Source organism: Rhipicephalus microplus, chromosome X (assembly GCF_043290135.1).
Source record: "Rhipicephalus microplus isolate Deutch F79 chromosome X, USDA_Rmic, whole genome shotgun sequence".
NCBI classification, from domain to species: Eukaryota; Metazoa; Arthropoda; class Arachnida; order Ixodida; family Ixodidae; genus Rhipicephalus; species Rhipicephalus microplus.
In genome coordinates, this window is record NC_134710.1 from 493,718,205 (window position 1) to 493,731,961 (window position 13,757).

The 13,757-nt window shown below is 43.5% G+C and overlaps 1 protein-coding gene across 26 annotated transcripts in view; it reads left to right on the top strand.

The window, feature by feature from the left end:
* Rel (nuclear factor NF-kappa-B family member relish) overlaps positions 1–13,757 on the top strand; it is a 411,660-nt gene that overhangs the window by 56,530 nt on the left and 341,373 nt on the right. For all 26 annotated transcript variants that reach the window (XM_075880947.1, XM_075880950.1, XM_075880933.1 and 23 more), the window contains exon 5: positions 10,396–10,487. In XM_075880947.1, coding sequence (XP_075737062.1) covers positions 10,396–10,487 — 92 coding nt within the window. The remainder of the gene's footprint in view (positions 1–10,395; positions 10,488–13,757) is intronic.

A 13,757-nucleotide genomic window follows, 5' to 3' on the forward strand; every position in this document is an offset into this window, starting at 1 on the left:
ACACACAAAATCGAAAGAACTGCTAGCCAATCGATCAATGAAACAAACAACCATGCAGACAAACAAACAGTCATGCAAGAAAGCAACTGAGCATAGGGACTGGGCCGCGAAGGGTTACTCGTTATGCATCTCAGGTCGTGGTGGCAAGTGCACGATTAATGGGTTGTGGAGAGCCACGGCACGTTGTCAGAGCTCATCATGTAAGCTACGACAGGGAAGCACAATGGAACAGAAGCAACAGAAGTGCCAGATCGTGAGTGGAGTTGAAAAGCTGAACTGGTTTCAAAAACGTTGGGTACTGCAGCTGTGGTGAACTACTGATGGGTGGTGAGCAGGACAAGTAGAACGATGACGCAATCCAGGCATGTGTACATCCGTGTAAAAACTTTGCTGTATCCAGATTGCAACAGAACATGACGCATCTACTGCTGTTCTTTTCCTCACATGCACTTGATTGGTGGGATGCAAAATTTAGAGGCATATTTCATTCAACAATGACATCTGCAGATTATTCGGCAGCTCAGTACAACCACGCAGCATGTTCCCAAGTTTGCCGATGCCCTTTATTTAAAGTCGACTAGCAGCAGAACGTTGCTTTCATATTTAGTAGCATCATTGAAGCACAGCTACAAAAAAACGCCGTTGACATGATAACATCTCGAACGAATGCCAAGGCAATATAAATTTTTCCGGCGTCCCAGCCAAAGCTCATTAGCTCGCAATGTAATGCGTACGGTTAATTCGAACTGATTTTCACCCTGTGACATTTAATATGAACTCACGCTACCTATGCTGTCACGGAAGAGACGGCAATCATGCTTGCACACAGGGACCAAAGTGTGGGCATGTGCGCCACACCGCAAGTTAATCATTAGCAGCACGTTGTAGCCTTCTAGAATAGGCGCATGAATCTAAAATACTGAAAAGATAAAGACTATGAATCTGCAAATAGTAAATTTTAGGTTGAACATGAATTCAAAATGATAGTGAATTTAGCAGAATAACTTCTAATCGAGTTTTAATCATATATAGTACCACATTTAAAAAAATAGGCGTATTTATCATGAAAAAATTAACCTGTACAATATTTTTAAAGTTAAAACAAGGCCTGTGCAAATGCCATTCTTTTCAGTTCAAAGTCAGTGGAAGGAACTTTGAATAGTAGCAGGATCTGACTTTCGGTAGAATGCATGTGATAACAAGTAATGCATTACGTTTTAAAATTTACTATAGTCGAACCCCACTGCGACGAACACCGCTTCAACAAAATTTCCACTACACTTACGATTCCCCGTCAGCAGTCCATAGGAGTCACTGAATAAATATTTTCGTCACAATGAACCTTTTTTTCTTCTGCCGTCTCGCTTCAACAAAGTTTCACGATGCAATTCCAGGCTCAGATATTTATTGTTATACAGGAAACCCACTCATTACTTTAATGCATTTTAAGAGCCTGAAGATACGTTGAAGAAGTCTAAAATACGCGCTGGCACCACCAGAAACCGCTGCTGTTCAGCAAGCATGTATAAGCGCCATCATTGCTCGATAGCGATAGCAATGAGACTGCCCTGCTCATAGAGGATGGCCTTGCCTTTGCCACTGGCTTGTTTTCGAGCCACAGACGATTTGAAGCTGAAGCTCAGTCGCTCAGTTCATGGTTTCCTTCACGCAGCTGTGCGCGCAACCACGGAGCGGTGCCTTTTAAGATTCCAATGCTTATAATTTTATTCGCGCTTGGCCAGTGTGGTACCTAATCAGAATGGCTGTTCATCCGCATTATCAGATTATCGACTAAATCAGCCAGCCGCGAGATTTGAGTGATAATAATAGCATAGAATAAGGCAAAAGTCACTGCTCCATGATACCATGCCTCCATCTTGGCGTTGTCGGATACACTTTGACGGCAGACGGCTGCTGGTGCTGACGTGTTAATGCAACTGTTTGGTATGTTTGCGAATGTGGTTGTAGGTATTATTTCAGCGGTTTTTACCATGGCCTCGCTATGCATGACTGTGAATGACACCGTGACGGGGCTGGGAAAGAATAAGAAGCAGCGGCGGACACGTTTTTAATTTAAGGAACAAGCGTTCCTTCGTTTAGCTAGCTCAGCTATATTTTTTTCGATTTCACTACGAGATTCTCGCTTCCACGAAATATTTTCCGTGCCACGTGAGTTTTCTTGTAGCGTGGTTCGACTGCATACTTGGAGCATATAATCCGGTAGAACAAGCTTTAAAAATTCAAAAGTGATGAATCAATGTGAGGGCAATATACTGAAGTAAAGCGTGTGGAAAACACGAAAAACAGAACATACAGACAGTTGCTGATGAAAAACTAATTTTTAATGAAAAGACAACCCGCTTCTTAGAGTTGGCAAATATGTCACAGCAAAGTAGCTAATGACGTTACAATGCATGACGTGCAATGCGTTACAATGACGTTACAACGAAGTAGCCAATGACAAGCTTTGACGTTAATTATCGTAGCTTTCGTTGTGCAGTTATCGGTTATGTTGGCTGCACTTATTTGGGTTTGTCAGGCATCTTGAAACCTTTTTGTTTTTGTTTTGTGCACATCAGTTCATGTAAGGTCATATCATTGACTGTTTTGATGTGACATTTTTTGCAAACTATCAGAAGCAAATTTTATTTTTACTAAAGTTCAGTTTTCATAGTATCCGATGTATAGTGCCTCCAGAATGGGCCAGAGCAGAAGACACATAACACAAACACAGCTCTGTCCCATCCTGGATGGGCTATAATAGGATATTATGGATAACCAAGAAGGCCACTTAGCAACTTCAGTTTTCAGTCAGCGTCCGTCCCTTAGTATTTTGTCCTATTTTCCATGCACTGCCCCGCCACGGTGGTCTAGTGGCTAAGGTACTTGGCTACTGACCCGCAGGTCGCGGGTTCGAATTCCGGCTGCGACAGCTGAATTTCTGAGGGAGGCGGAAATGTTGTAGGCCCGTGTGCTCAGATTCGGGTGCTTGTCAAAGAACCCCAGGTGGTCAAAATTTCCGGAGCCCTGCACTACGGCGTCTCTCATAATCATATAGACGTTTTGGGACGTTAAACCCCACATGCCTATTTTCCATGCTCTAAGTCTCGCCATTGGGGTCATTAGTTTGTTTAAGTTTGAAATCGGCCTGTGTAGCAGTGCGAATTCTTTCTAGATAGGTGTTTTTTTCATGGCTTTGCTGCACTAAAACCACCTTTACATAGGGTTACGTGCAAACTACTATACATTTATAAGCACCCTTTACAGCAGTGAAACCGCATTTACAAGGAGCTACATACGGACTAATATACACCTGCTGGCTCATTCGGAAAATGTACTTCGGAAATTTCAACAGTTTTTAAATCAAACTGAGACAAATTTTAGATGAAGTAATATTCATTCAAATATTTGCACAAGCCTAGTATTTTATTTATTTATTTACAGTATACTGCGGTCACGAAGGACCATGCACGTGGGAAAATATACAGTTTCAAATTGACAAGCACAAATGGAGCCGTAAGGCACACTAGCTCACAGAAAAGGGAAACAAAGCAATCTTACAGGTTATCTAGAAGTATTACCATCGCAGACTGTCAACATAAGAAAATAATACAGTTCTTAGGAGAGTGACGCACACTATAAGAAGTATAAAAAAAATAAAGAACTCTTCCCGGAATACGTCGGGTGCGTAAATGCAGTATTTGCAAATTATGAAGTAACACTGCATCAATAAAACACGTAGTGAAAAAACGACGAAATGCAAAAGTGAAAGCGATGAACATTCATTGGTTTACTGCATTTCCAAATCAATAAGTAGCGCACTTTCAAATGCACTTGCAGATTCTAAAGAAACAATATTTTCAGGCAGCGAATTCCAATCGGAAATGGTTCGCGGAAAAAAAGAGTACTTAAAAAGATTAGTGCGCGTTTGATAAGGAAGTAGATTATGGCCATGTCGATTTCTCGATGTATGTGACAAAAATGGCTGAATAAATGCACGCGCATTCACATTAAGTCTGATGTGATAAAGCAAAAACAAAAATTTAAGTCTTGATATTTTCCTGCGCTGCTCTAAGGTTGAAATCTTATTTGCCAGCATTAAAGATGACGGTGAATCTGTTCTCTTATATTTGTTGAATATGAAGCGTACTGCCCGCCTCTGTACCATCTCGAGCCTATGCTTATCTTTTTTGTAGTGGGGATCCCAAATTACGCTAGTGTATTCAACTTTAGACAAAACATAAGTTTTGTAGGTGAGAAGCTTTGAATCGGGGGGCGTGTTTTTCAGTGTGTGCCTAAGTAGGCCATGTTTGCGTGTAGCTGCTGAACGGATGTTTTCGATGTGGGAGGACCATGTGAGTTTGTTGGAGATCGTCAATCCCAAATATTTGTACTCTGTGGCTTCTGCGACGGTGTCAGTATTAATTTTATACGTGTATAAAAAAGGTTGTCTTTTATTGCTTACGCGTAGCAGTACAGTTTTCTCGGAATTCAGCGACATTGACCATGTTGTGCACCATTCGTGGATTTTTGCTAGACTAGAGTTTAAAGAAATTTGATCATTTTTGCAATTTACCTTTTTGAAAATCAAACAATCATTGGCAAACAGCCTAATTTGCACATCAGGACACACAGCCGCGGTTATATCGTTCACATACATGAGAAAATGAATTGGTGTCAAGAAGCTTCCCTGAAGCACACCAGACGTAACTGGCAAGCGCGTGGATGAGTATCCATCAACAACAACAAACTGAGTTCGGTTGGATAAGTACTGTTTTATCCAATTTATAATAAAAGATGGTAGGCCAAATCTTTGAAGTTTGTTTAGAAGTTTACTGTGGGATACGCGGTCAAAGGCTTTGCTAAAATCCAAAAAGATTAAATCAATCTGACCGGCCAAATCAAGGGATAAAGCAACCTCGTGAATAGTGGTAGTAAGCTGTGTGATTGTTGAAAGGTTTTTACGAAATCTATGTTGGTGATCAGATAGCAGCTTATTGTGTTCAAGAAAATTGGTTATGGAATGTACGAGTATGTGTTCAAGTATTTTGCAGCAGGAAGACGTCAGGGATATCGGGCGATAGTTTTCTTTTTTTAAGCGGTCTCCTTTTTTGTAAGCTGCCACTACCCGGGCGACACGCCAATCATCTGGAATGATGGCTAGCTTCAAACAGGAACGAAAAATCGCAGTGAGTGAGTGAGTGAAACACTAAATGAGCAAGAATTTATGATAATTCAAGGGTAAGTGTTATGCTGTTTGAAGTGGGGTGAGATAGCCTTAGAACACGTAGTTATAAATAGCGATTAAGTAAAGAAGAAGAGAAAAGCACACATGTGGGCAATGTAAGAAAACTACATAGCTTGTTTTAATTCAATACTGAGATATGCAGTTGGATGTATGTTAGGGCACTGTGAAGTGACGTAACTGTGAAGTCACAGTTACATCACTATGACTTAGAAAATCACGTCACATATTCTAGCGATCTGTGACGTCACGATGGTTCTCGCACTATAACTATCGTCATGCCATATCAACTAGTCCAAGCTGCCACACTTCTAAGGTGCTGTTAAGCCATGATATTTTTATCACTCGCGTTGACGCTGGCAGTAATTTTTTGGGTTTGATGAAGCATCTCAGACTTTCGTCTTAATAACTGAAGGCTGTGTTGGAATAAGAACGTCAGTGCATGTCCACCGACTTCTTTATTTTGCCAAAAAAAAAAAAAATGTTTTGTTTTCCGAGTTCTCAGGACCCCTAAACCACTTTTGATTTGGCAAAAAAAAAATTTTACTTGCATAAAAAAAAACAAATGTGTCGACTGAGAGGCAACTTTTTTTTTTCCAATTTTGGGAAAATAGAATTTTAATGACATCCTGAAAAAAAAACTTGTAGCTTTAGGTCTGAAAAGTTTAGCCCACATACAAAGAATAGTTTCTTGGATAAAATGGTGTGTAGTAGCAGTCTTGGCACTGTCCTTTCAAGTGAAAAAGTCGCTAAATTGGCGGCACACAGTTCAATGTTCCTCGCATTCCAGATTTTGTTCCTGTGCGCGTATAAATGTCAGATTTCCCAAAGTTTCGAAAGCATTGCCACATCTTAGGTCAACAAATGTTCAGAATGTAATTGCTGAGAGTGACGTCGAATGGTAAACAAAAGCATTTAACTGAGGTAATGTCACTGAGAATCCAATATTTTGAAGACCATTTAAGTTTTTTCTTGTGACTGCACTTGAAGTTGGTTGTATTGAAATTGCTGGTACACGTGCTTCTTCATGAGGTTAAATATGCATGGTTTTCTATGGACATGAAGTTACCGAAGGGTGAGCACATTATATATGAAAAAATGGGGATTTTGGTGATATTGTAGTTCATATTGTTGTGAGAGGAAATGACAAACATTGAACTCGCAGCGAATGACTGTTTACTTTCGGCCGCAGCATCCACCAACTTCTTCCTCTTTCACCGCCACTAAAGCGAGGCAATGTCAAGCTTTAAAGGGACTCTAAAGGCATCAATCAAGTCAACCTTGATTGTTGAAAAAGCGGTCCAGAAACCTTGTAGTGTTACTTCTGTGGCAAGGAAAGGCCTATTTTGAAATAAAATCACGTTTTAGTGATTCGCATCAAGTTAGCGTACTTCAAATCACCCACCTCAAGAAGCGGACCGACCGGACCGACTTACGTCACTGTTGCCGTGCACAACCTTGCCCAGCTTTACTGCACTAGTAGCAGCAGACCGAAAGCAGCGGGAGCCACAGCAGCAACAACGGCCTTTGATTAATTTCCCGCCATTAGCTCTGAGATTGCAGACTTTTTTTGGTTCAACTGTACCCCGCAAGATGGCACCATCTACCGTCAAGTGTAACTACATGAAAATTGAATTTTTGAACCACTCGCCTCGTTCCCCATAGTAACGGCTGGCGGTTCTTTTTTTCATGAATCAAACAGAAACGAACAAGCAGCATTTTATTGCGTCTCTTGATGCACAGAAGGTTCTTTATTTAGTGCAGTTGGATCGATTACTAGTGATTAATTATAGGTGGTCTGTCTGATGTCATCGGGATCATTTTAAAAATGTTCTACTGCGGCGCTTGTGTTCTTGTGCATTTACCTTAATTTCTCGGTAAGTAGGGCACTGTTGTTGATAATATTGCAATTTTAGATGTTGTCATACATTGAGCTTTCACTCTGACGTAAATTGTAATGTGACTTTAGTGTTACTTTAACTGTATGAATCATCATAGCAAAACTTTCTATTTCATGTGTATGTTTCATGTAATTCATCATTACTGCATAGTTGTCAGTACTTGCTCTGGAAGATATCTATCATCATCACCATCAGCCTGACTACGCCCGCTGCAGGACAAAGGCCTCTCCCATGTCTGGCTAGTCAATCAACACTTGTGCGTACTGTTTTTTGTTATATACTTGCGAACTTTTTAATATCATTGGCCCACCTAACTTTCTCCTCTTCACCCGCTGGCCTTCTTTTGGAATCCAGTCTGTCATCCTTATTGACCTGTGATTACCTTGCCTTCGCACGACGTGCCCTGTCCATGACTATTTATTTTTCTTGATTTCGACTATGATGTCTTTAACACACATTTGTTCCGTGATACACTCTGCTCTCTTCTTGTCTCTTAGGGTTATACTGATCATTTTCCTTTTCATTGTCTATGTCTGTATCTATGTATGTTGCTTAAATATAAATGCATATGGTCAAACTATGGGTAAGATCTGCACTGAAATTCAGGGTGTATGCCAGAAGAGGCCATTCATGTGTCATGGCAGACAAGTCTGTGCTAGCCTTTTTTTTTTTTGCTAATTTGTATTGGCAGAAAGGTCTTGCAGCATCTTCAGTGGTGAATACATTTAACTTTACAGTACAGACCACTTATAACGTAACCGCTTTTTGCATGGAACCGGTTATAACGTGAGTTTTTTTTGACCACCGATATGTCGCCCATAGAACTCAATGTATAGGCCGACCGTTTATTGTGTAGGCGCGCGAAGGAGAATACCGGTTATTGCGGGGAGTTTTTAGGCGCGCGACCATAAAATCGGCGAACGGAGCACGGTCGACACGGTTTCCCGGCGGCGTTCCCGGTGCGGCGGAACGTTGGGGATGTGAGCGGGAGGGCGCACGTGGAGACTGCCGCGAAAAGTCAAACATTGCGGAGGAGAAGAGAGGGTATAGTAGGGAGGGAGTCAGGGAGACCTTGGAAGGAGGGAGCGTGTTTTTGTCACCGTGGCGACCGTGGCAGCGTCCAATCCGGGTGCGCGCTGCGCGGAGTGGGGGAGAGAAGCGGTAGCATGCTTTTTTTTTTTCTCAACCTCCTTCTTTTGCCTCTTTGAATTTGCTGTGTGCGCTTCGCCGTGTCGTTGCCGTCTGAGAGCCCAGAGCACGTGTGTTGCGTAGCTCCTGTCGCCATGGCGTCGGCGGCGTCCTCAAGCGGTGTGAAAAAACGCTGTGCTTTATCGCTGGAGATTACGGAATGCGTCATAAGGGACATTGACAGTGACCTGAAGAAGGCGTCGGTGGCGGCGAAATATGACGTTTCCGACACGACCGTGTCGACCATCTACAAAAACAAGGACAAACTGCGGCAGCAACTGCAACAAGATTCGTCTTCCCTGTCACGGAAGAGAATACGTACGTCAAAATATGAAGACGTGGACGCAGCGCTATTCAGGTGGTTCCGCGAAGTTAGCGCTCAGAGCATCCCAGTAAGTGGCCCCATGCTCCAACAAAAGGCCAAGTGTCTCGGAGCTCTTTTAGGCCACGATGTCTTCAATCCACTCAACGGGCGGATTCAGCGTTTCAAAGATCGCCATGGCATCAGCTGCAAAGTGGTGTGCGGAGAAAGCGGCGCTGTCGATGAGAAGTCTATCGAAGTCTGGCTTCGCTTGAACTTGGAGAGTATGCTGTCGACCTATACTGACAGAGACATTTATAATGCCGATGAAGCTTGTTTATTTTATAACCTTTTGCCCAACCGCACGCTTGTGCTGAAAGGCGAAGCCTGCTCCGGCCTCAAGGTCTCAAAGGAGCGCATAACTGTATTGTTTTGCGCCAATTTGGACGGGAGCGACAAGCGCCGCTTCTTTGTCATAGGTAAATCGGCAAGCCACATTGCTTTAAAAAGCGAGAGTGCCTGCCAGTGACCTACAAAGCCAATAAAAAGGCATGGATGACGCAGGATTTGTTCACCAGCTGGCTTTGCAAGTTTGATGAGGATATGGTGGCAAAGAAGCGGCGGGTCGTGCTTATCCTCGACAACTGCATGGCCCACAACATCAAGTCGAAGTTGACCGCAGTCAACCTAAAGTTTTTGCATGCCAACACTATAGCAAAAAGTCAACCTCTCGACCAGGGTGTCCTCGAAACCGTAAAGGCGCTGTACAAAAAGCGCATTTGCGAGAGAGTTTTGCTGAGCATACAGCAGCAGCAGCAGCCTCTTAAAGTGAACTTAAGAGGCGCAATCGACATGGTGGTCGCTTCATGGTGGCAGGTAAAGGCCGATATTATGAGCAAGTGTTTCAAGAGGGCAGGCTTCGTGCGCAATGCAGATGCTCTAGAAGATGCTGAGCAGAGCGACACGTCGCTCGTCGATGAGACCCTCAACACTGACGACGTGTGGTCCTGCCTCAGTGACAGCAACTTTGTAACCGCCACCGACACTTTCTAAGAATTTGTCGATGCCGGGGAGTCAGAGCTTTCTGTTTGCGAGGAAGCGAGCACAGATGACGCGATCGTGGCAGCGGTGCGCGGTAGTGCGGAGGTTGCAACGAACGACGAGTCGGACGGCGAAGACGATGTTGACCTGACGCCAGAACCAGATTTCCCGTGCAAAGACGCATTGGAATACCTCGCTAAAGTGAAAACGTACTGCGCAAAAAACAGTTTGAGCGAGAAATCGCTTCAGTGCTTAAGCTTTGTGGAGGACAAAATTGTTCGCAGCGCTGTTCGCAAGTATTGCCAGATGAAAATAACGGCATTCTTCCGCTGATGCCGGACTTGAGAACTTTGTTTCCATGTGGTGTTGTGATTGTGTTGAATGTGTCTGCGAGTGAAAAGTGTAGTAAATTGCTTTTGAAAGGTGGGTGGCCCTTTTGACATAGGCAAAGGCCGAAAAAAGCGTGCTCTGGTTATAACGTGGTACCGCTTATAGCGCGGATTTTTACAACTCCCGTGACTTACGTTACAAGCGGTCTACACTGTAGTTTTTTCCAGTGTGACCGTATTTACAGTGTAAAAAATGATTGTAACAATTTTTAATCAGCCTTGTTCAAGTGGTGTTTTCACTATTTCAAGAATTTTGCCAATCATTTTTCTGGATTTTGTATTTTGCAATACTGTGGCTAAAAATGCTACTATGGCTTTCTGTTAATGCAGGTTTCCCAGCATGTCTATCGTCTTTCAGCAGAAAAAGACCGTTGCTGATATCCTGTACAGACGCAAGATTGAAAGATTGCAACCCTCCGAAGGTGCGCAGTTGCATTCAACCGTTGCCTCTTGGTGTTTTGGTTGGCAAAGGAAGGAATCAAATGTTTAGAGTGGCTTTTTTCATTTATGTTCTGCTGCCTAAGGCTAGCCTGGTATTGGTGCATCTGTAAAGGCCATGCAAAACCTTTTGAGCATGGTCAGAAAACGCTGCCGATCGGTAGTTGAGGCGTCTCAGAACATGCATGCCAAACATTCCAGTGCAGCACGTGGCCCCGAAGGCATAATAATTGTCAATGCCATCTAGAAATCACACTTTCTCTCAAGTGATGCCACGTACTCAAAATTACTGCGCCATGCACCGATAGTATGGCCACTGGCTGAATTGAGCACTGTGAGCTCCGTAGTTACCGTGACTGCCACAAGATACGACCATGTGCCCGCATGTGTTGAAAATAAGCCACACGCTCTAAGAATAAAAGGTTAAAAAAAAAAAGGACACATTATCTTGTAATCTCTCTTCTGGCATAGCTTTCAGCGCTTTTGCTCATTTCACAGAAGAGAGAAAGCACTTAAAGTGCTTCCTTGAACTCCGCTCATAATTGATAGATGCTAAAAATTTTTGAGGGATTCAGTTCATAAGGCAACAAACTTTTTAACCCCTGAACTGCTCAGTTTTTTTGAAAATTTCTAGTCATAAAGTGCCTATTTTTTTTATTGCTGACTTCGATTCTGATTGTACTGAAAAGTAGCTAGTTTATGTTGAAAAGATATTTTCACCACATGCTTAGTCCAATCAACGAAATAAAGTTTATTTCTGAACAATACACAAGAAATGAGCTACCTGCTGCTAACAAAATTAAAAACCTTCTAAACAAAGCAGCTACAGACGCCACATCTTTCTTCACTTGTGTAGGCTAAGCACCCTTGGGGTATTTCACTCGGGAAACTTCGGGGTTGTGTGGAAAATTTCAAAACGTGGAACAATTCGAGGTGGCTTCACTGGTGGGCACTCGCAATGTTCGCGTGTGAGCTGTCATCATCACCGGTGGAGCTACTCATTCACTGTCATCGCTGTCTTCACTTCTGGACACAAGATAAATACCTGTACTCGAACCATCATCACTCAAACAAGATGACGAAAACGAATAGCTTCTTTTTTGTGTTCACAGACCAGCTATGAATGGGTCCCCTTCACCTCACACCGTCCTTCCATGCGAAAACCGCGCTCCTGCCGCAGGAGAAAACTAAATCCTCGAGAAAATTCTACCATCTAGTGGTTGACACGCAGTGCAACCCGTAAATGAGCGCTTTCCCACTTGAACGCTAGAGGGGAGTACCTATACTGCTAGGGTGAGTTCTACTCGTTTAAAGCAGTGTGATGACAATTTGGGCAGAGCTCGTCCAAAGCAGTTAAGGGGTTAATGGAGCCATTCGATGACTACTTGGGAAAGTGTTGTAGGGTTGCTGTAACTCTTCGGGGTCGTACACTTTTCTTCCAGAAATCTGTGCCCTTCGGGTTGGATCTCTCAAATTTCACTCTTGCTTCAAGAAAAAACAAGCATATGATGTCTAGTTAACAGGGAAGCTACAAAACGTTTTAATGCATGCAGCTTTATGCATGCCCTAATCTTTAAACACATAGGTGAATTAGCATAAAACAATTTTCGCAACAATAACAAAAGTTGTACTACTTGTATTCCTGTCTTCTAGATAGTTTTTTCAGATCTGTGATCTATATGTTTTATGTATGTCTTTGCATTTACCAGCCCACCCAGATGAACAGTGTCCATCAAGTGCAGGCGCCAATCGACATGGAGAGATTGTACAGTGGTACACCTGGCACATTTGTTTTAACATGGGTCTTTCTCATGGATCAGGGCTGCAACAGCTGGGTCAATTGTGCCAATTTGATACAATTTCCGATTGTTCCGCTGAGCTGTGCCAAACCTGTGAAATTTGCTGAAATTGTATCATGCTGAACCGATATGTCCAGCCCAGCTCAAAATTTTTTTCCAGTGCGCTAATTTTGGTCGGAAATGCAGGCTGTGGTACCATTCTTTGAGTACCTTCATCAGTTTGGGAAGAAGAAAACGTTTGAAGTAATGACAGCTGGGCTGTAGAGTGGCTGAGGAAGCAAAGGTGCAACAGCTGCACCAATTTGATACAATTCTCGATTGTTGCGTTGAGCTGCGTTAAACCCGTGCAATTTGCTGAAATTGTACCACTCTACGCCAAAATGCCCATCCAGCCTCAATATTTTTTCCAGTGCGCTAATTTTGGCAAGAAATGCAGGCCATGTTGGGCACCTGCAACTTGTGCCATGAGTCAAAGCAGGCTACCCGAACTATACTGCCTAGGATAAATTTAATATATTCTAGGCTCCCGCCTTCCGCTCGCGAGACACGATCGACCAGATAAAGTAACAAGGCTGCGTGCCCATTGGTCTGCAGACCGCAATGGATCAGCGGGAGGACGGAACTTCAACACGAAAATGCGTTGCTGTAGCCACCAACGCTTCATGGGAGATGTAAATTTCTTAGCCTGAAAACATAGCTATGGCTTGTTAAGAACTAAAGCTGGATGTGTATGTCCATTTTCCTCACCTGAACAAGCTCGACGTGCTGCGAACGCCGGCATTGCCAGCAACCACGTTGATTGTTTTTGCAGTGGCACATAAAACATTTATTTTTGTCTTGAAGTTGCGTCGTCCTTGCCACAGGCCTAGCGATACATATCTGGTGCCGTCGCCAGGCCAACGGGCACGCGCCGTTGTTACTTCACGCCGGCATTGCCTGCAACCACGTTGATTGTTTTTGCAGTGGCACATAAAACATTTATTTTTGTCTTGAAGTTGCGTCGTCCTTGCCACAGGCCTAGCGATACATATCTGGTGCCGTTGCCAAGCCAACGGGCACGCGCCGTTGTTACTTCACACCGGCATTGCCTGCAACCACGTTGATTGTTTTTGCAGTGGCACATAAAACATTTATTTTTGTCTTGAAGTTGCGTCGTCCTTGCCACAGGCCTAGCGATACATATCTGGTGCCGTCGCCAGGCCAACGGGCACGCGTCGTTGTTACTCTACCTGGTCGAACGCACCTTACAAGGGAGCAGAAGCGGCACGTAACCCCATGATGAAAAAAAGGGGAGTGGGGTAGCGGCGTTGCGGTTAGAAAATGTCCTGGCTTTGGTTTTAATGCTGCTTGAGCCACCTTCGCCGCAGTATATCGGTGCTCTGCGGAAAAGCGTATTGAGATTTAGAAGGGGCTGTTATCGCTAGTGAGACTCTGCACATTTTGCTCAGTTACTCA